At 46.7% G+C, this 22,705-nt stretch overlaps 1 protein-coding gene across 1 annotated transcript in view; it reads left to right on the forward strand.

Annotated features, from left to right (window-relative positions):
• LOC146177107 (signal-induced proliferation-associated 1-like protein 2) overlaps window positions 1-22,705 on the forward strand; it is a 136,282-nt gene that overhangs the window by 64,599 nt on the left and 48,978 nt on the right. The window contains exons 11-17 of the mRNA XM_084583097.1: window positions 3,995-4,101; window positions 5,761-5,895; window positions 6,555-6,649; window positions 8,780-8,925; window positions 13,659-13,773; window positions 19,797-19,934; window positions 21,716-21,831. Of these exons, the coding sequence (XP_084439223.1) occupies window positions 3,995-4,101; window positions 5,761-5,895; window positions 6,555-6,649; window positions 8,780-8,925; window positions 13,659-13,773; window positions 19,797-19,934; window positions 21,716-21,831 (852 nt within the window). The remainder of the gene's footprint in view (window positions 1-3,994; window positions 4,102-5,760; window positions 5,896-6,554; window positions 6,650-8,779; window positions 8,926-13,658; window positions 13,774-19,796; window positions 19,935-21,715; window positions 21,832-22,705) is intronic.

The raw sequence follows: 22,705 nt of genomic DNA on the forward strand, positions 1-22,705 counted from the left end.
TTCGCGGATGGCAACGACAGAAAGAAGCCCTTTTCGCGTGCAAGAGAATGCGAAGAAGCTTTCGCGGGCCAAAGAATGGCGCATTCCCGGAAATTGAACTCGCTCTGACGGAGTTCGTACGAGAACAGCGAGCATCGCATCTAGCTGTGAGCGTAGAGCTTATGCAGGCAAAAGCTAGGGAGCTTGCAAGGGAAAAGGGAATTCCGAGCTCCGCCTTCAAAGCAAGCAAGCACTGGATACATCGCTATATGTGCCGTGCTGGATTCTCGCTACGCCGGCGAACCTCGATTTCACAAAAGCTGCCCGAATCCTTCGAAGAGCTGCTGGTGGCTTTTCAGCGCCACGTGATTTCTTTGCGAAAGACCAAAAACTTTCAGCTGGGGCAAATAGGCAATGCTGACCAGACGCCGGTTTACCTGGACATGCCATCGCCCCTCACCGTCCATGAGAAGGGCTCTAAACAAGTTTGTATCCGGTCTACTGGAAACGAGAAGACGCGGGTTACAGTCATGCTATCGTGCACGGCAGACGGCCGCAAGCTCCCGCCCTATGTCATCTTCAAGCGCAAGACAATGCCGAAAGGTGAGGAGCTGCCGAAGAATGTCATCGTGAGATGCCATGAAAAAGGTTGGATGAACGAGGATCTTGTCCTCGACTGGGTGGAGTCAGTGTGGTGCAAACGGCCCGGTGCACTGTTGTCCTTTCCATCCATCCTCGTGCTGGACGCGTTTCGTTGCCATTTGGCCGACTCGGTGAAGAGGCTGCTAAGCGACTGCCGCACAGAACTTGTTGTGATTCCGGGTGGAATGACATCACAACTTCAGCCTCTCGACGTTTGTGTCAACAAACCCTTCAAGGACGCAGTCAAGCGATGCTACGCGGAATGGATGCGGTCAGGTGAGCCTGCAGTGACGCCGGCCGGGCGGCTGAAGCGAGCATCGCCAGCCACGCTGCGCAAATGGATTGTGGACGCGTGGGCAAGCATCCCAGAGGAGCTTGTGCGCCGTTCGTTTAAGAAGTGCGGCATCTCAAACGCCCTCGATGGCACAGAAGATGAGTACCTGTGGGATGATTTGTCCGACAAAGAAATTTCCGAGGAAAGCGCTGCTGAAGATGAAAGTGATTGAAGTGTGAGGTCCGATTTCAATAAATGTCTTGTTTTTTCTCTCTCGTATTATATGCGGTAAAAACTTTTTTTTTCCATTTCGGGTCTCCAGAATTTCACCTCGTATTATATTCGGGTTCGTATTATACGCGGGTTTTTACGGTACTTAAAATTGTGCAATAACATGGTATCACCATGTTAATGTACTTTCACAAGGTTTAAGGCCAAAAAACAGTGGCCTATATTTCTCAAATTGCTCAACTGATTACTGTCCCATAATGAAACTGTACTGGGAAGCCGATAAAGAGCCGCACGCAGAGTCCTTTGCTGAAGCAAAAGCTTCTATTCGCACTCCATTGCGTACTGTGGCGCGAAATTGTTTGTTCGCCGCACTTATTACGCACCCTGCAAAAGAAAAAAAATAGATCGTCCAGGGAAGCCGCGGCTGAGGAACGCGGACAATGGTGTACTGTCAGGATCACTTGTCAGAAGCGATGCGATGAAAAAGTTGCGAATGGCAGTGTTGAAGGAGTTTATCCGTATCATTTTAACAGTACAACATATTCATGCTGCCTTGAATGTGGCGGGAAGCGCTCGGTGATGATTCTATGCCTCCAGACACGCCGCATTGGATGCAACATGCAACCTTGGCAGCGCGCCGTCATCCTCATTCTTCAGCGGCGCATTACCCGGACGCCCTCGTTTCTTTTTCTTTTTTTAAATACGCTCGACTTGCGTACGTCCAAAAGATCAGTGCCGACTGCGAGAACGATTGATACGATCGCAAGAGCAGGAAAGAGACATGCTGCTTGGCCGCCGCGATGGTGAACTAAACTAAAAAGAAAATGGTGCTGGTCATGGTGACCAATGGGAAGCACGAGATGCGGTGCTCGCCTCGCAAGCTAGCGCGCTAGCCAATCAGCGACTGAGAACGGCTTTCGGAAAACTTGTGATGACAGTCGTTCTGCTTGAGTAATGCATTTAGACATGCTGCAAAATGCGCACAAAGAAACAAGCTTCAAAACAAGCGCAAGATGGCGGCGATCGGCTGGCTGCTTCGCCCGCGGTGCGCGGGAGAATTTTGAACGAATTTTGCTCTTTCTGGGCTATTTCGCAGCGCCCATGGCGCTTTAATAGTTAGTTTTATTGTATTTCTCGATTGAATTCAGCGTTGATATTATTAGGACAGGTGCTTGAAGGTTCAAACATTCCGAAAATGCGTTTTTCTCAAAATCGATTTTTTTCTCTATTTTCTTTACTATTCATATCCGTCCGAATGACTTGCTTCGCCTAAGCTTTCATGGTCGCACAAAACCGTGCTGTTTGCGACAACGATGTCCTCTCCCGTCTGTCTCGTGTTGAAAAAAAGAAAGCCTTCAGCTGAAAATTGATCTCCACAGTATTAGTGGTGCCAAATTTGGTCTGAAAAGTCGAACTTTTGAACACCAAAGGGTCTGAAGTATCGGTCGTGGAAATGTACACGTTCCTATAGGGTGCATGATGATTCTTGAATGAAGTCCCAAATATCGCGCAAGTCCTGATTATTAGAGTGCGAAAAAATTGGTCGGCTACTGTGTTTGATATTCGGTTCAATATGTGAAGACATTTTTCCCTATATTCATATTTGATTCATATTTGATTATTTGAAAATTTCGATATTCGCACACTCCTATTGTTATGCAAAGTGTAAGCTTTCTGCAATGTAGAAAAATCGAGATGCATCGGTTCAGGCGGAGGTCGCTGAGGGGCTGAGGCTGCAGTTTGCAGCAGGAACTGGTTGTGTGCGTGGATGTGACAGTCTTTGTGACAGTCTGATGTGACAGAACAAGGGTCATTGCATGCTTTGGAAAGCGCCTACCCAGTAGCAGTAGCACGGGTGCTCTACACATCATGTCATACGCTCTTCCATGTAATGATTCTGATTGTGGGTCTGTGTCTGCGATGGTGAGGGGAATTACTGATGGCATCATTGGATGCTGTCGTGTCATACCCAAGCGGAGCATAAGTGTCCCCTGGATTTTTAATTCCAACTTCAGTAATTCCAACTTTTGAATAATTCAAATTCTACTGCTTAGTTTGCCCAAGCTTCACAGAAGTTGCTGTGTTAGAATGCCCATTAGTATTTGAATGTAAGTCGGTTTCTCTCAAACAGAAAGTTGCTCTAAAAAAAAAAAAAAGAAAGAAATTGCCGGATCTGTCGTTGCGGCCACAAGGGCTGAAGGGTACGGGTAGCAGTGGTGACCTCCTTTTTGTTTTGCATGACCCCTGGGGCATGCAACTGAATGCTTGTTAGTAATAAATTTTTTACCCATCGTCATCATAATATGTTGTGGCTGTAAAGCCCACAAAGGATTCAATGAAAGAGGCAGAGGGAGAATTATGTGACAGTAATAGTAAAACACTGCACTGTTTTGTAGACTAATACCTTTTTATCATTTCTTTTAATAAAATAATTGCATGCAGTGAAGAAGAAAGTGAGTGTTCGCATAATTTTTGCATGAACACGGAGCTTACTTAATGCGACTGCACTATCATGAAAGGTTGCACTGTGGCCAGGTAGCTCTGAACTGGATGATTGATATCTAGTCAGATATCAGGTGCAGAGCGTTGTTAGCAAAAAGAGAAAAGACAGCCCAAGATCTGGATGCAATAGTGCAGGATCATCCCCTCTACTCTCTTCCCGGGATGCCTGAATGGACAGCTCTGCTTATGACAGGTGGTGTCGGGTAATGGTGGCAAAGCCTCATTTGCATATTGTGGTCACAGTACTAGTAACACTGCTTGCATCCAACTATTTCAGTTAGCAAATGTTTTGGGCAGTGTTAGAGTACTTGGCTCTTGTTTAGGGATAGTTGTGAGATTGTTGCCACCTATTGCACTTCCACGCAGTGTTGCTGTGAGCCGGTCGAAGGAGGTCCCCGTGTTCGGTCCACCCATTCCAGAGGGTGCGACATTTGCCAAGTCCAAAAAGTTCACCGACTTCATCCTTGCCAAAGGTACTGTGGCACAGTTCGATGCAGCGTTTCTTGTTCTGGTTTTTTAACATTGCAGTGCCGACTCTCGTAACCTACGCGAGAGATTGTGGAAATGTGAATTAGTAGACTTGTCTTAAGGCGGACTTGAAAGGACCAAAATATTTGTTGACCTTATCAAAAGTTCATCTGTAAAGAATATCTCTCCTGCTTCCCCCCCCCAAAAAAAGAGAACGAAGTTATGTGAGCGTGGTAGCCCATATGCAGTCTAGCCTGGTGATAATGAAGTCAGTGGGAATCGAAAATGACTTCACTATATCCGCTATTTTGCTGTGTGGACTGTGAAAAAATTGGCTTTGGTTTAGCTCTGGTTAAACCTAGTTGAATTGCGAAAGCAATGCATGCATGGCTACACTTATGGTTGTAGCTTGTGGTTATGCATTTGGTTTAGCTCTTTTGTATAGACAAGACAAAATTGTTCTGGTAACGACTATGTTTTTATTCTTTATACCAATGTTGACGCTGCTATCAGTGAAGTAGTGGGACTTGGTTTCCACTGTGCTGACACATGTGCTCTCTATCTTCCGAGGCTCTGTGTAAAACCAAGTCTAAACTGCTTCTTCAATGCGTGGTGGTTTGAGGTTGGTGCTGGCTCAACTGGAGTAGAAACCGCTCCTCTACAGCTTGAATGAAGGCGGAGTTCTCGTCTTTATTAAAAGACGAGTCATCTTTATTAAAAGTGTTTCCTATGAAGGTTTCCCGAGTGCCTACTTCAGGATTGCGGCCTCCACGTCATGCAAATACAAAGCCAGGTTTTGCTCCGAACTCGACCTGACAAACGTCCATAGAATGTCAGCAGTGAAACAACATAGCCGAGAAATCAAGGATCAACAAAAGCAGCAAGCCAAACTATGCGGTTAAGCTAATTTTCGCTTTCCGGGAGGGCCAATGACGGCGATCATGCGGCCGTCAGCCAGGTTTCGCTATTATTTTTGCATGAAAATTTGTCTAAAAGGTGCAAAAATGCCCCTATTGATAGATTACTTTTCATCTGCTAGAAAATCTTTTCGCTATATAGTGATTTATTTACACAGCTAAAACCATACCTAAATTGTATTGAAAATGCAGAAGTGGGAATGCGAAATTAAAACCCCTCATTGTAACTGCTGTTTCGCTATAAGTGACTTCACTATAATCAGGCTGGACTGTTAAAGCATCAAATAAAATAACCTTTCATACAGAGTATAATGACAAACAGAGCATTTATTGTCCTATGCAAGAAGCTAGCTGAAGACTAAGCGCATAAAACACTCACATTCTTCTACATCAGAACAACACTTGTCTAATTTTCTTTTTTCACGGCCTCTTTCATCTTACTGTGCCCAAGAGCAACTGCTAGTTTTGCACATATGCAAGCCTGTATTTTACATGGATCGTTATGGTACCAAACAAAGAGTGGCAAAAGTGTCAGCTGCCCAAGATTCAGAACTATTGGAAGATAATTCGATGAAAAAGGATATCCTTAGGGCTGGAACAGATGTTAAAATTACCATTGCAAAATGCACGGCTATAGTGGACAATCAGGAATAAGAAACATCTTTTAGGCACTCGGTTGGCCGGGCTTGTGTAGCAGCGTATAGACAACTCGTGCCCGAACGACATGTTTTTTGTCTTGTCTCGCAGTTATCAATGCCGAGAATGCTGCCCACCGGTCTGAAAAGTTTGCCACCATGGCGCAGCGGACACGCCAGGAATACCTCAAGGATCTTGCAGCCAACTACTCGACCAACACCCTGCTCGACTCGGGGCCCAAGTTTTGTGAGTTTGCTCCTCTTTCTCTGGGCACTTACAACTGCAAATGTTATTCATTAGTCATGCGCTTTCGAGCCAGTTTTCTTCTTCTTTACATACATCTGCCTGGCGCTGAGCCCTGTCAGGGGGCAGTGGTTAGGGTGCTTGATTGCTGTGTGCCCAAGGATGTGGGATCGAATCCTGGCCTCGGTGGCTGCTTTTCGATGGAGGCTAAAAGCAAAGTGCCCGTGTCCTGTGCAATGGCACAATGGCAGTGGACATTAAAACACCCCAGGTGGTCAGTATTTGATTAGCCCTCCACTGCGGAGTCCCTCGTAGCCTGAATCGCTTCAGGACGTTAAACCTCATAAACCAAACCTACCTGGCGCTAACATCTGCTAACGCTGTGCTAACATGGGCAATACGCAGAAGGAAATTGTGGCAGCGGATCATGCAGTGCTATAGCTCTCTATTATCGGCTGACAAACAAAATGCATGTGTGTGTGGGAAGAGGGTGAAGTTCGCGATTCCTAACTCTATTTTCATCTCAAGGAGCCTTTCTTTATTAATATTGTTATAATTGTGGTCATGCGAGCTTTCGTTTAAGAATTTTATTTTCTTGAAGGTTTTTTTCATGTCAAGCATGTATAATCTCTATAAAGGAGTCCTAATATACCTGTTTGCAGCCCTGTTGAGCTTTGGAGTGCGTAAGAAGGAGAGGCCGCGGCCAAGGTTTGTGCCCGACGGCTTCGTGCGTGGTGCCATCTCCTGGTCAGTCCAGGTAAGGGACGCTGCAAGGGCATTCACCATGGTAGAGTCAGTAATGGCTGTCACTCACATGCTCTTTAATTATAGCTTTTTGCCTGCGTCATGCGTTGACGAACATTAGTACTTGATGTGAGGAGCTGGGCAGGCTGCTTTCATATACAGTTAAACTTCTATGTAACGAACCTCCATGTAGCAAATTCCTCAATATTATGAAGTTCTTCAATTTCCCAACACTACCCCCATTGAAGTAAATGTATGTGAAAACTCCATGTAACGAACATGTCGCGGCGGTTGACCTTGATATAGCAAACTCGCAGTGCCGACTGTCTCTTAACTTGTGCTGAGAGCGGAAATTTGGCAGAGCCCCGCAAGTTTCAGGGCGATAAAACACAAACTGAAGTGAGAGGAACGCCTACTATAGCAACGAGGGACCGCAGTTGATACAATGTGCAGTGTTTCAGCGCTGACGCCACATCTCCGTGGTAGACGCAGCAGTCTTCGCTGCTTTCACTGTCGGAACATGGCACTACAATAGTTCATGTTTGAAAGCTGCAAAAAATAACGAAAAAGACACGAGGCGAGCAGCACGCGTTCATCGCTTCCACGCGGTTGCTCGTGGGTTCCCACGCATCGATAGCGGGTAGTAGCGGGAACAGCAGAGCACGCTGGTGACGCGAGGCAGAGTCGGCTTCCATGGGCATTGGTGTTGGACGTGTGCGCGCGGCATGGCGCGCAGGCCGTAGCGGGCTGGCGGTAGCGGCACTATTGCGGCGCGCTCTCCCCCAGACTGATTCCTCCTTCACCCCCTTTCCTTTCTCCCTTGTAGACGCGTCGCGCGAGCCGCAGAGGAGGTGGAGGCCGCCACCGCAGTCGCGCTACACGATCATGAAAGATCCGCTTCTATATCTTCATATAATTCTGATTTACTGTAAACACCTTCATGGTGGTCTCCCTTACACCAATTCTTAATCTGGTTTTAGTTCTACATTGTCCTTTTGGGTTTTCACGTGCAAACTGCATGTAATGAAAAATCGCAGACATTTTACATTTTCGTTATAACCAGGTTTAACTGTAAAGGAATGTCATTGTTAGCAAAGAAACTAAGGAGAAAAAGGAAGGAATATATTTTGAAACAGAAACATTTGTTTTGGCATAAGGTTGCTTTTATCCCCTGTTGATTTGTAACATTCTTGGAGAGATAATGTTTTACTCAAGATGTAACCTTTTGATAGCTATTCGTTAGCACTACAGACAAATGATTCTTACCCCGTGCATAGCATGTTGTAGCATCAGTCGCTTGGTCACCTCAAGGCGGTGCCAAAATCTAACGTGACTACTCTGCCGTCATTGTGTCTTCAAGCATTATGCTGGTAATGCTTACTGCTATATTTAAGTTGCATGAGTGAATTTTGAAGTGAAATCTTCGCTATGCTAGCTTTTCAAGCCGTTAGCACAACGGAGGTTTTCACCTTCAAGTGACCTTGACAGATACACCTTTCCTTTCTTATAAACCAATTTACAATGGAAGCGAAAGCTTTACTGCACTAGGTATGACAAGTCTTTGTGAGATACTAAATTTGCCCTTCAAATGACCTTGACCTAATTAAGTGTAGGTGTCCGTGATTTTGTGAAGACTGCCCTCGGTTGCGTGAATTACTTCACAGCCTTCCACTATGGTAACTGTAGTAACTGTTTCTCTCCGCTTCCTCTTTCATCTTCCTTCTTTCAAGTCTGGCAGATACTGCGCCTATCTTTTCTTATAAACCAATTACAATATACAGGAGAAAAAAAAATGTGAAAATATGATTTGACCTGGTTAGGTGTAGGTATACACAATTTCGTGGCATCCACTCAAAAGTATAAGGTTCCTTTTTTTCCCCAAAGCCTAATTTGAATAATGATTATGAAAAAACTGCGCACAGAAAAGCTGGTATTAAAGGGGCTATCGCTGCAACACTCACAGCTTTCACTCTAATACAAGGTTGAAGTCATGGTTAAACCCTCACAATTGTTTTTTCTTCAACTCGGCACTTGCATTTCTGTAGCAGTTTCACAGTGTTTGCACAGCACAAGTGAGATGTTCCTTTACGAGCACTTTACATGTGCTGTTTGTCACGTGACCACTGTCTCATCCCTGACACAGGTGGAAGACCAGGGCCAGGGTTGTGTGTGCGACTGCATCCTCGGGATCTCGGCCAGCTCCCTCGTGTTGCTGGACGATGTGACCGGGGAGCCCGTGTTTGGCTGTGCGACCGCTTCTGTGCTGGGATGGTCCTCGCACAGTGGAAGGTAGGTGGCCTGTTCGCACTGTAACCGGGATTCCTTACAGTCTTAGCCAGAAGTAACCACGGCACTTTTCTTATTGCATACTGGACTATGTGGTTATGGTAGATGGTTTGTACAGGGGAACTACAGTGCTTATGAGAGGAATTTCTGCCGTGGTACCACCTAGAACTCTGCAGTGGGGGTATAAGTGATGAATGTTTTTTTGACGCCATATTCATGACATCGTACGTTTTGTTTCTACTCGGGAAACAAGAATACTGCGATTCATAAGCCCTTGTTTGAGGCTTGGTGGCAGAGGCCATCATCTGTGTTATTGTGTGAAGGGAAAATGCTGGCATTATGGGTCCTTTTTCTAGAGACCGCAAAAAACCGAGCGTCAAATACTTCGGCTTTCCTGCAAGACACTTGTAGCTCATGCCATCAAATGGCAGACCAAGCATCAGCTGAGATGGCTCTTCTGCACTACAGCCGTGCGATGCGGAAAACGGCATGTCAGAGCAAAAGCCATCGCAGTGTTCAACACTTCTGTGATGCCTAGAAGGATAAGTTGTTTACGTCGCTGCTTTCGCGCTGCTGTAGACAGGTTTGAAAGGCTGAGCACCAGGTTAACAATCATTCATATATGCGAGATGTAAACACTATAAAAAGCTCAAGTCTTCACATTCACACTCGCCACACCACCGCCAGTCAATTGTGTACCGTCCCGAAGCGTGCCACCAGCAGTCTCAACAAGCACTGCTTGGCGGGGATAATTCGATATACAGTCGAACCCGGGTATATTGAACTCGAAGGGGATTGCGAAATAGTTATATATATATGTAATTCGATATACAGAAATCAGCTTGAGACGCCACTTACGATTGTGAAAATGATACTGTATTTGTCGCGTAGTCAACCCACACACATAATGAACCCAACCTTCACTTTTGCCCTTGAGCATTGAAAAAAAAAAAAAGAATGTTCGGTGGCGCATTCCTTCCTTTCAGCCGTCGCATCCACAGCTAATTTATTGGCAGCGTGCCAAGATACTGCCAGCGATAACATCATGGCATGCTTATCTTTGGCTATACTTTTGACAGATCCTGCGGTGACGGGGAGCAAACTTGGCAGAGTGCCTATAAAGGCTTATTGCATAAGCCTCTTTCGATTTATCACGCCGCGCTTGGAGCGGGCGTAGTCCACTGCCACAAAATCATAAAGTGTGGTAGCTGCAAATTCCGTTTGAAGCAAACAATGCTAAAAGTCGGTGTCATGATTGCAGCTGACCTCTTGCTTTCGTTGATTCATAGATGCAAGAATGGGCGACCCTCGCAAAACAAAAATCTGCCACTTCATAACATCCACAGCCGCCATAGCTTCCGTTGCGCCGCAAACACATTCAGCACAAGTAAGGACTACTATCGCAAAAAAAAAATAATTGCTGCATAACATCCGCAGCTCCCATAGCATCCGCTACACCATACGTTCAGCACGACGAGGATGGGCGACTCTCGGAAGAAAGAAAAATGCCGCTTCTTAACGTCCGCAGCCACCATAGCATACGCTACGCCGCGCGTTCAGCACTACAAGAATGGGCGACTTTCGGGAAAAAAAAGAAAACATTGCTGCTTCTTAACCTCCGTAGCCGCCATAGCATACGCAGCCGCTATAGCATAAGCTGCGCCACACGTTCAGCGTGACAGCAAGGATGAACGACTCTCGCAAAAAAAATAAAAAGAAATAAAAATATCTGCCACTTCTTAGCGTCCGCAGCCTCAATAGCTTACGCACGTTCAACATGAGACGTGCATCGCACGTCAGGCGCCGCGCGCATAGCGTTCACAACACACTGAAGAAAGCATCTGTCATGGGCTGAGCTGGCTTCTATGCGCATACGTAGTGTGTGCTGCTGCTTGGGAACGAAGCCCAGGAAAGAGAGAGGAATGGGAGAGATAAAGCTCGACAGAAGAGTGGGCGCACTCTTGTGCTTCGCTCTATTGTGTTTTTTCCCCTCTCCTGAACACCATAGCTGCATTGGTTCCCTCTCGTTCCTTCAGGCACATGGCTTGCAAACGTCACGTGCTGGCACGCGGCAAATGATCACTGCAGATGCGCTCGCCTTTGGGGAAAGTGCGCCGTGCTGCCCTAGATCAGCTGTCGCCGAACTGTGCCCTCTCATTCCTTCCGTGCATGGCTTGAAAACGTCATGCGGCAAACGGCAGAAGGTGATGTGATCGTCTTTGAGGAAGGCGCACCGTCCAATGCGTCATGCGGAGTTCGGTATATCGAATGACCGTTGAAATTGAGTTCGATATACGACGTAGCTTTCCTATTCATTTACATGGGATTATCAAGGGGATATTCCATCAGTTCAATATAACCAAAATTCGGATTATCCGGGTTCAATATATCCGGGTTCAACTGTATCCATTTCACAGAGAACCACTTATATATAAAGCAGAAATTATGTGTATTTGTTAAATACCGTAAAAACCCGCGTATAATACGAACCCGAATATAATACGAGGTGAAATTCTGGAGACCCGAAATGGAAAAAAAAAGTTTTTACCGCATATAATACGAGAGAGAAAAAACAAGACATTTATTGAAATCGGACCTCACACTTCAATCACTTTCATCTTCAGCAGCGCTTTCCTCGGAAATTTCTTTGTCGGACAAATCATCCCACAGGTACTCATCTTCTGTGCCATCGAGGGCGTTTGAGATGCCGCACTTCTTAAACGAACGGCGCACAAGCTCCTCTGGGATGCTTGCCCACGCGTCCACAATCCATTTGCGCAGCGTGGCTGGCGATGCTCGCTTCAGCCGCCCAGCCGGCGTCACTGCAGGCTCACCTGACCGCATCCATTCCGCGTAGCATCGCTTGACTGCGTCCTTGAAGGGTTTGTTGACACAAACGTCGAGAGGCTGAAGTTGTGAGGTCATTCCACCCGGAATCACAACAAGTTCTGTGCGGCAGTCGCTTAGCAGCCTCTTCACCGAGTCGGCCAAATGGCAACGAAACGCGTCCAGCACGAGGATGGATGGAAAGGACAACAGTGCACCGGGCCGTTTGCACCACACTGACTCCACCCAGTCGAGGACAAGATCCTCGTTCATCCAACCTTTTTCATGGCATCTCACGATGACATTCTTCGGCAGCTCCTCACCTTTCGGCATTGTCTTGCGCTTGAAGATGACATAGGGCGGGAGCTTGCGGCCGTCTGCCGTGCACGATAGCATGACTGTAACCCGCGTCTTCTCGTTTCCAGTAGACCGGATACAAACTTGTTTAGAGCCCTTCTCATGGACGGTGAGGGGCGATGGCATGTCCAGGTAAACCGGCGTCTGGTCAGCATTGCCTATTTGCCCCAGCTGAAAGTTTTTGGTCTTTCGCAAAGAAATCACGTGGCGCTGAAAAGCCACCAGCAGCTCTTCGAAGGATTCGGGCAGCTTTTGTGAAATCGAGGTTCGCCGGCGTAGCGAGAATCCAGCACGGCACATATAGCGATGTATCCAGTGCTTGCTTGCTTTGAAGGCGGAGCTCGGAATTCCCTTTTCCCTTGCAAGCTCCCTAGCTTTTGCCTGCATAAGCTCTACGCTCACAGCTAGATGCGATGCTCGCTGTTCTCGTACGAACTCCGTCAGAGCGAGTTCAATTTCCGGGAATGCGCCATTCTTTGGCCCGCGAAAGCTTCTTCGCATTCTCTTGCACGCGAAAAGGGCTTCTTTCTGTCGTTGCCATCCGCGAATGCTTCCCTCGGTGACGCCAAACTGCCTCCCGGCCGCACTGTTGCCGATGTTTTCAGCAACTAAAATCACCTTTCTCTTAAAAGCAGCCGAGTACTGTTTCCGAGACCCTGGCATCTTGCTCGTTCACTTAAAGAAAAAAGCGTGCACTTTTTCGCGAACCGTGGTTTGCACGAGAGCACATGCGCTGATGCTGTGCGCACTCGACGACTCAACAACGAAGAGACGACACCTCGACGTCGTGGCCACTGCAGGGTGCGGCCACGTTAGGGCAACGAAGCCAAGCCGTAGCCGCACATCGATAACAAAGCCAAGCCGTAGCCACGCGGCTACAACAAAACCAAAACTTCTCGCAAAACTTCGACATTTTGGTTGGGATCCGCAAATAATACGAGGCGGAAATTTGGAACGCTGAAAGTTGGAAAAAAAACTCGTATTATACGCGGGTTTTTACGGTATTCAATGAAGAGTTGAGTATAGGTAATAATTTATATCTGTGTTTGTTATATCGAGGTGGGACCGCACTGACTGAAAACTATGCCAACTAGTGTTGAAGCATTGCTAAGTTGATTGTATTTTGCGCACATTGGTGCAAGAATACTCCATGAGCAAGATTCTTCCGCCACACAACATTCTCGCGTTTCTTGACTGTAGTGTGAAACCACTAATGTGCAGTAAGGCTGCAAGTGAAGCTTGACCACATGTTTGGCTGCATGCTGGTGTCCACATTGGCACTCTTTATAGCTCTCAGGGAACACAGATTAGAGAGTTTTAGTGTACCGTGACTTGCCATCGTGCGTTCTACTGCACATGCTTGGATCCCCTTGATGCTGATAGATGGCGCCACATGCTGGAAGTCTGTGCATTGATCTGCTGCGTCAATACTGACCGGCGCGTGTGCACTGCTCGCGCATGGTGGATGTTCGCGGTGGTGGATCATGCTATACTAAATCTTTGTTTCAATGAGCTGCTTTGGTTCATTTGGTGGTGTCATTGTACCAATGCAGCCTGAAGCTGTTCTACCACCAGGGAGAATGTGTGGTGCTACGGACACGAGACTCTGATGCTGATGAGGCCCAGGAGATTGTGACCAGGTTAGCCTGTGTCAGCGATGGCTGTGAGGTGAGTCGACCCAGTTTCGTCTCGCTTCCTTTCATCAGGGTGCAAGAAAGCCATAACTTGTGAGGAAAGTAAGCTTGCGTGCACAATCTGTACTGGGTCTTCACATTCATAGACAGGGCTGCAATATGTATAAATCACTCAATCAATGAGAATACTATAAGACCCATATTTCGTTTGAACAGGTGCACATTCCTGAGGTGTCAAGTGAGAGTGTAACGCGTACCTCATGCAGTGTGATATACTTCGGTGGTAATGCGCAAACAATCTGCAGGTACAAAAGCTGAAAATTCTCAATACACACTGTGGCAGAGCATTGTCATTTCTGCAGCAGCCATCTGTAAAGCTCAATATATCAGATGTTATGCATATGCTTGGCTTCCTTTTCCCGAGTGTTGCTGCGTTAGGGTTTGTTCTTTGGTTCTGGGTGTTGATGGAGTTGTGTTCGAATGTTTGACTTCAGTGATGGCCACATGCAGTATCTGCTGCGTTGTCATGAGCTCTCCAAGTCTTAAAAGCATTTGAAAAGCCACACTAGGCAAAATAGTGATTCTGAGGAAACGGCCCGAGAAGGTTGAGATAATGCTAATGTTTTTGTTTGTCGAAATATCTCAATGAAATCATTAGGGTAGGCTCATAGCATGGACATTTGAATAACTACTAAGTTTCATAGAGATGTGCACGCTTGTTCTCAAGTTACAGGAGTATGTCGTATGGAGGCATGGGTCCATGCCACGTGCCACGAACGAATGCACGTGTTACGAGAATCAGAATCAGTAACATTGAGTCTCCATGGTTAGCGATAGCAAGGACAAATCCAAATTATTTGAGTTGAAAAAAATCAGCTGGCTACTGTACTCAGCAGCATTGAAATTAGCAGAACAGCAACATCGAAATTAATGAGCACCCTTGTCCATAGTTCTCAATGGGCACTGGCTGGGACCAAGCTGGCTGTTCGAATTGTGCGAATTTATGAATAGACATAGGGCGAATTTATGAGTTTGTACTGCATGCTGAAGATGCTCTGAAGCCACGCACAGTTTCAGCACTCTGGAAGAACAGAGGTAAGCGAACAGAACTTACATCAGTACTGGAACAAGGCTGCTCATAAAAAAGAAAATGACAAAAATCGCAATCTTATCAACCTGCTGGCTTTCCTACATTAATTTTGACTGAGTCTAACGGAAGCGGATGGTTTAATGTAGCACTACTAGCCGCAATCACGGATTTTGCCGATGTCTGTTCGAAGCTGTTCACTCTCACTCTCTTTGTGAAATTGAAGTAGAGAAAGAAAAGGTGGCGATGCGCGCGTTGCGCGGCTTAGCATTAAGGAGGCGGAGCGGCCACACAGCTGCAACACAAGCCGCTTTCTCTCTCTTTCTGTCCATCCATCTCTACTTGAACTTGAAGAGGAAGGGGAAGTGGCGATGCCCGCATTACGCGACTTAACACTCAGGGGGCGGAGCGGCTGCATAGATGCACCCAGTGAAAGAGGGGTGTGTCAGTTGCGGACGTGGCGGCAGTCACTGGGCAGCGTTGTACAAGCGTGTGTTACTCCGGAGTGAGCAGTCGTGTGTCGCTTGCATGTCCTCAACTTTCTCCCCTGGCACCAGTCACTCCTCAGCCTTCGCGGACAGCAGACGTGCACGCGCGGTGCTCCATGGACCTCTGCTCCAAGCCGCTCGCCAGCTTGTGCTTATCTCCGCGCCTAAGTAGTGCTACGCACCTTACTTCGAATTTAATTAACTATGCAAATTGGCCATAATTTTTTTTCCAAGTTAACATTCAGGTTAGAAAACTGCATTTGGCATACATTTTTTTTTTCCTTTTTCAATTTCATCTGAAGAGTTCTATATGGTAGGAGGATATCACTTAAGGGGGGACATGGGTCTTGAGCAAAATTTTCTTAATATTTGTCCTGTCAGTATGAAATTTGCAGGGTTTATGTAAATTCTTGTGCTGGTTTCAAATATGTTGTTAGTTTTCTTCTACATAAATTTACTGAGTAGTTACAGCAACTTTTCTGTTCCAGACTTGCGGGAAGCTTGTAAAAATATCTACTGAAGGGAAATTGCTAAAATGCACATGGATCTGTTTCTGAATGTCTAAGGAACACAATAAAACAAGTTTTGTGCTCCTGCCTTACTACAAGCCAAAGTTATGGAAGTTTTAAGTTTCAGCTTCACAAGTGCAACCACCCCCTTTCTACATCTTCTTATGTTTAAACATTTTTCATGCAGTTGAGACCTTGTATAATAGCTTTACAGTAAAAGCTCGTTAATTCAAATTCCACGGGGCCGCCAGGCCAGTTCGAATTAACCAAAATTCGAACTAATGAAAGTGAGCAAAAATGAAGGCGTTTGATGCCCGGAGGGCACGAAAAACATTTATTTAGCAAAAAAGTCTGTTATCATCTTCTGCTTCTTCTCTCTGAGGGCTACCGTACTCACTCGGTCTTCTAGCATGCGAATGCGACGCAGGGAGTCTTCTTCCCCCTCTTCAAAGCTGAAGAAAAGGCGCGCGACATTCAGCGCTCCCATAACTTCTGCCGCGGATGGACGCACGGGCTCTTGCTCCTCGTCGTCGTCCTCGTCTTCTGCCTCTTCTGGGACAGACTGCTCCCCAACAATTTCAGCGACAATGTCCTCATCACTTAGGGCACCGCACACTGCTGCATCGCTGTCTACTCCAACGTAGGTAATCATCAAAACTGACGTCCTGCAGCACAGCACGCGCAGCCGCAGGCAGAGGCTCCGGACTCCCATCGTCGCCACTTTCTTTCATACTTCCGGCAGCAAAGCCACAGTGGTGGAAGCAGTTTGCAATTGTGGACGGCGTGACCTGCTCTCATGCACGCACCAACATGTGCATTGCTGTGAGCAATGTGATGGTGCTGGTCTTCTGGTTTCCAGTGCACAAAGTCATGCGCTCGATCATGTGGCACCTATAGAAACATTTGATGTTTCTGATCACCCCCTGATCCATCGGCTGCAAGGCCGCAGTCGTGTTGGCGGGCAAAAAGACGAGCCTTGTGGCTTTCAGCTCGGCGTCGACTTTGTGTGCCGAGCAGTTATCCACAATGAGGAGAACTTGACGCTTCCCTAGCTCCATCCTCCGATCGAATTTCAAGAGCCATTTTTTAAACAATTCGCCCGTCATCCACGCCTTGCTGTTGGCGGAGTATTCCGTCGGCAGCGTCCTAATGTTCTTGAAACATCTAGGCTTATGTGCCTTGCCGACAACAAAAAGAGGGACCTTCTCCGTCCCGGTCATATTAGCGGCGACCAGAACAGTAATCCGCTCTTTGCTTCGCTTGCCGCCAGCGCAGCTGTCCCCTTTAAATCTTACTGTGCTGTCGGGCTAGAGCTTATAAAACAAAGCCGTCTCATCAGCATTGAATATATCATGTGCCGAGTAGCTTTCTAAGTACTGCTGCAGAGCACCGCTTCGCCACGTGGCACAAGTTTCTGCATCCACTTCTTTGGCTTCTCCAGACAACACCCAGAAGACAAGATTATGTCTGTCTCTAAAGCGGTGAAACCATCCTTCGGAGGCGACAAAATCTTCCACATTCAAGCGCAGGGCGAAATCGGCCGCCTTCGCCATGATAATTCGGCTGCTCAGTGGAATGTCAGCGCTTCTCATTTCTTTCACCCACGTGATCACAGCGGTCTCAATTTCCGGATACTTGGCTAACCGAAGCCTTTTTCTGTTGCTGGCGAAATCTTCGGCTTCATAGGCATCCTCGATGGCCTTCCTATTTCGGACGTACGTCGACAACGTGCTTGGTGGAATCCCGTGCTTTTTCGCGATTTCCACTTTGCTGGCCTTCCGTTCATCCACCTCGCGTAAAATAGCCACTTTCTCCTTCACCGTCTTGGCACAGTATTTCCCACGCGAACACATCTCGCGGACACAAGCTCACTACAAGCGGCGTGCAAAACGAGGGCTCACGAAATGCAACACGAAACCGTGGTCGGTAACACTAAAACGTCGTTCCTCGAAGGAGTCGCGGCAGGAAAGACTGTTTAGTACTTGTTCCAGCACCCTAGCGGCGCCCCGATGGTTGTGCCATCTATCGTTCTGCCGTGAAAGCTTCCAACGATGGTTTTTAACAGCGCCGCTTGGCGGCACGCAGTTCGAATTATGGGTGGCGGCGCCAATTTTTGAGTGAATTAACGAGCTGTTACACGCATAGACTTCTATGCACTGCGGACCGGACCACGATGACTATTTCGAATTAACGAGTTGTGAATTAACGAGCTTTCACTGTATTGTGTTCCTTTAACACTCCTGAGCCAGTAAAAAAAAAAATCATTACAATCTAACGAGTAGGAGAGCCACAATGCCACCCGCAAAATAGAAGGGTAGGCAAAATTTTCATTTTGAGAAAAATGGAAAAAACGAATTGCAATGTCAAAAACTAATTTAATCAAACAAAAACTGTAGAAATGCAGGCCACTGTGGCCTAGAAGGCTCCTGGACAGTAATCTGCATTGGGTTTGCCCTTCTGCTTTCGTTTTGCTGCAGTCTGAAAAGCTGCAGAGGAAGCACGCTTCCTCTCTACTCTCAGACATTCAGTGGTGCAATGCACACGTTTACAATTTAAAATGGCTATAAACCTCCAAGAATGTAGTCTCTTTGCTTTCCAACGTCCAAGTGTCGCCTCTTTCATTTTGATTTGCAGTTGCAGCACATTCAGTTGTCACTTTTTCGTTTTTTTTTTTTTTTTTTTACGTACGTCGTTTTGCTACGTCCTCGCATCAAGACCGCGGTGAGGAACGTTTATTGCGGAAAAGAAATGTAATTTGGAGCTGTTTGCTGCTTCCCAGTGCTCTGCATTGCACTGGAAGCAAGTGAATTCCCTAAGGACTATGAACGAGGTCCGATTGGCGCAAACGCGCGGCGAGCTCTACGAAGACGACGTGTCCCGCAGTTTACGCATTGGAGAATAAGTTTGACGGCGATTCCTTATCCCCGTTCACTTTTTCAAATGCCAATATCGCCGCCGTATGTTTTACGCTTCGCCAATCTCGGCAAACTGTTTAGATCTGACGATCGTGAACTCCGCATCGCCAAGCGGACTGTCCGCCGCGCTGCCGTCATCGTTACGAACACAATCCATCTACCGCTTCGTTGCTGGAGTTGGCGCGAGTTCAAGCTTTTCCTGTTTTGATCTTATCTTTCTGCTCATATGCGGCCTGCGTTATCACTGTCGCGGCGGGTGCGACCGCTGGCAGTAGCAGTCTCCCGTGCTGGGGAACACGCTAGGCCTACTTCAGGCTCGTACACACGATCGTTCGGCGCACGATTTTCGTCGGCCTGAGCGCGCACAGCCGGGGCAGGGCATCACTTGAGATGATTATTCAACTATCTTTTTCACTTTTTTCAAAAATTCTTGCCATGAACGCACCTCGCGATTCAGAACCAAGCGCGGCCGGCGTCACGTCTCTCCCTGCGGCTTGGGCGCGCCGAGCAGACGCCGTCAGCCAGCTCCACCAATGCGGGGACGCCTTATCGTCACGTGCACCCCGAAAGCCAATGGGATTGCAAATGCCACGTTTTCTTTTTTGCTATTTTTTTATGCGACCAATGGGCGAATGTAAACAGCAGAGGCGGCAATTTGAAGACGAAAGGCGGCTCTTTCGAATGAGACCAAGATGGCTACGGTGCCGCGCACAAAATGGGAGCTACACCTCGCGGAAAATGGTTGTTTCGGGGGTCGTTTTCGGCCCAAATTTGGGCGACATCGGTTATATAAATTGGCATTGTGACTAAAATAACGACCCTAGAGATGAAAAACTTAGCAAATAGGTAGATAAAGAGCTACTGATTTCGCAAATCACATTTTCTAAAAAGTGATTTTTTCGCGATTTTTTGGTCCGAAAGACCCGTGTCCCCCCTTAATCAGGGTTGTTTGAGCAATGGCATTTCAGCTCCATTTAAAGTCAGCTCATCAGCAAGGTAACTAGAACAAGCCACAAGTTGCTGTCCCATTTTTCTTCTTGTGCTGATGCACCTTACAGACACAAGAGCTGATGCTGTGCCGGAACTCTGTGGGCCAGCTGGGCTTCCACGTCCAATCCGAAGGCCTGGTCACCGAGGTGGAGCCTCACGGGCTCGCCTGGGAGGCGGGACTCAGGCGGGGATGCCGACTGCTCGAGGTAACTGTGTTCGCGAGCAGGGCTGGGAACTTTTGGCCACCATTGCAAAGAGAATCAATGCACAAGTGCTGTGGAATTGTGGCAATAATCTAAAAGGTACTTCGCAGGTTGTGCCACAAATATTGTAAATTTTGATATAGTGAATTCACTGTCCTTCTAATTTGACTCCCTGAATAAAGCAAATAGTGAAACTTAGAAGTTATTCGAAAAGAATTTAATGCGATCTCGAGTTTTTTTTAGCACAAAGAAAGGGAGAACTGGGCCGTGTTTTTATAAATGCTGCTTATAATGTGCTGAATTCTTTACTAGAAAAAAAAAAGAAAAAAAGGGGGGAAAGAAAATAAAAAGGCATAGTGCAAACTGACAGCTGGTTACAAACAAAAGAAGGTATTCATATTTATAAATTTTCATGCATTTGGTTCAACGAGACACTGTCTTGGAATGCAGTAAAATCTCGTTACAAGAGGCATGGTTACAAGAGACACTGGGTTATAAGAAGCACTTGAAAATAGTTTGGTTGGTTTTTCTATGTTTGCCATGTTAACAACATTGCATACAAGAGACACTCGGTTACTAAGGACAACTTTTGCAGGTCCCTAGAGTAAATTCTTCACTATTTATAAGAGACACAATTAACCCAGTATGCTCATGCAACGCAGCTGACTCGTACCAACTTGTATGTGTGGCTGTTTAGATTCCCTTAGCTAAATTCTGTTCCATATCAGTGCCCTGTTGTGCTATGTCAGGAACCAAGAAACAGCGCCTCAAAATGTCCTTATTGTTTCAGCCACTGTCATGACAGTGGCTGAAACAATAAGGACATTTTGACTTTCGACCGTACAAATTTTAGACTTTGGTGATGACTGTTTGAAACTAAGATATATTGAATGCTGTGCACTTTTTTGTATGCGAACTCATAAAAAATTGGCTGCTTACATGCAAAAGCTTCACCAAAGCAGAATTGTGCTCTAGAAATTGTTTGCCTCTAGAAATGTTGCTTTCTGTGTTCTGCTGGAATCGGAAACACTTCATCATTGTTGGGGGCATATCATTGTAGCAGCAATCACTTTAGCAGAATTGGCACAAAGTACGAATAAGATGCACTGCATTTTTTTTTTCCACTACTTTAAAGACAATGCCTAACCCCTAACACTGAACAGCTTGCTGCCACAATCGGTCTGTACGCAAAAGAGCGTTCATCACCCTGACATGTTCACTCCTGTGGAGAATTTCGTGCTAATTATACACGTGGCCTCCAAGACTGGGCAACACACCTAACTGTGCTTCTGTGCACCTTGTTAGGGATCATGGCTCATCGCTGTTGTTTCTCCTCTCATCAGCCGAGATGGGGTGCTAGTTTGTCCTTGTTCTTGTCAGTAACAAACTGAGCTTTTCCTATATGTGCGTCATACAATGGTCACAAAGTTAACATACATTCACAAATGTCGCTGACTGCGGCTTTGCCAAGGCAAGTGGTAGTCGCCCCTCAAGTGTATTGTGGAGTCTGCGTGCTAGCGGAGAGTCTTCACGCTAGGTGTTATATGAAAGTATCAAAGTCAGAGAATCTCATCTTGATGCGTGGTTTCGATAATTGTGCCACACACGATTACATATTAAACTAGCCGGATGGGTGTAGTGAAGACACTGCTTGTTGATCATTGCCGTTGTCACTGTGGTGCCTAATCTCACTACCTTCCGCTAGTGGTGGGTAGCCGTTTATGTGGTTTGGGTTTGGTGCTCTTTGTTCCTCAACTTTGGGCGCCACTTTTGTGGATGTGCAGATCTGCAAGGTTGCCGTGGCAACGCTCAGCTACGACCAGATGGTGGACCTGCTCAAGACGTCCGTCATGGTCAGCGTCACTGTGGTGCCTCCGCACAAGGACGGCAGTCCGCGAAGGTCAGTTTACCCTTCAAAGGTGCCGCTTCTGGTCGCAAGACTCCCACGAGAATTTCGTATAGTCTCAGTGCTGGTCGCTGGCAGCGTTGCCATTTTCAGGAGTGCATAGAAGTACTGCAGAACTCGCTGGTTGCGACTACATTTTGGGCACTATTTGCCCATTTTAACATTTCAAATTTTTTTTACGATTGTCTCATTAGCTAACATTAAGATGTGCTCTACCTTTTAATATGCCGTCTATTAAATGGTTCAAGGAAAGACGAAGGCAATGCTATCGAGCTGCCATTTCATCTCTGGAGCAGCCATTGAGTGTCTGCATTGGGGTCTGGCTCTGCATTGTACGTCACGGGTGAACTCAGCTTCTTGTCTCCTATTGAGCACAGCCTCACCTTTTAGAATTACAGTGGCAGTGCATACGAACTAGGGTAAGCCTGTTTCGGGTGATCACCTCACTCCAATCAGAAGAGGCGGCTTTTCTTTAAACGTGGAGCTTTTGTTAGCAAATGCCATGCAGCAGCAGAAAAGTTGTCGATTCGAACTCCGCAGGGATGCCAACACGGTTCGAAATGACAGTTTCAAAGTTACAAAAGGGGGCAGAACTGGCAGTGCACAGTGATTGGAAAGCAATCGGGTGGTGACATCGCCTTATTTTATTGTTTAAACCAGTCTGCAGTCCACATGTACAGCTTACATAAGACAGCAGCCAACAACTTTGGCCGTAAAGCGCAAACATGGTGAATGAAGAGCCTCCTCTGCAACTCTAAACCAGAAGGAGGGCGAGCCGAGTGCTTGCACAGCAAAGTCTCACTGGCATGACGAGGGGCATGTGATCATTGGTATTTTTGAAGCTAGGAGGGTGTCGACAGTATTGACG

This window comes from Amblyomma maculatum, chromosome 10 (genome assembly GCF_055883805.1).
Source record: "Amblyomma maculatum isolate TAMU_Amacu chromosome 10, ASM5588380v1, whole genome shotgun sequence".
In the NCBI taxonomy this organism is placed as follows: Eukaryota; Metazoa; Arthropoda; class Arachnida; order Ixodida; family Ixodidae; genus Amblyomma; species Amblyomma maculatum.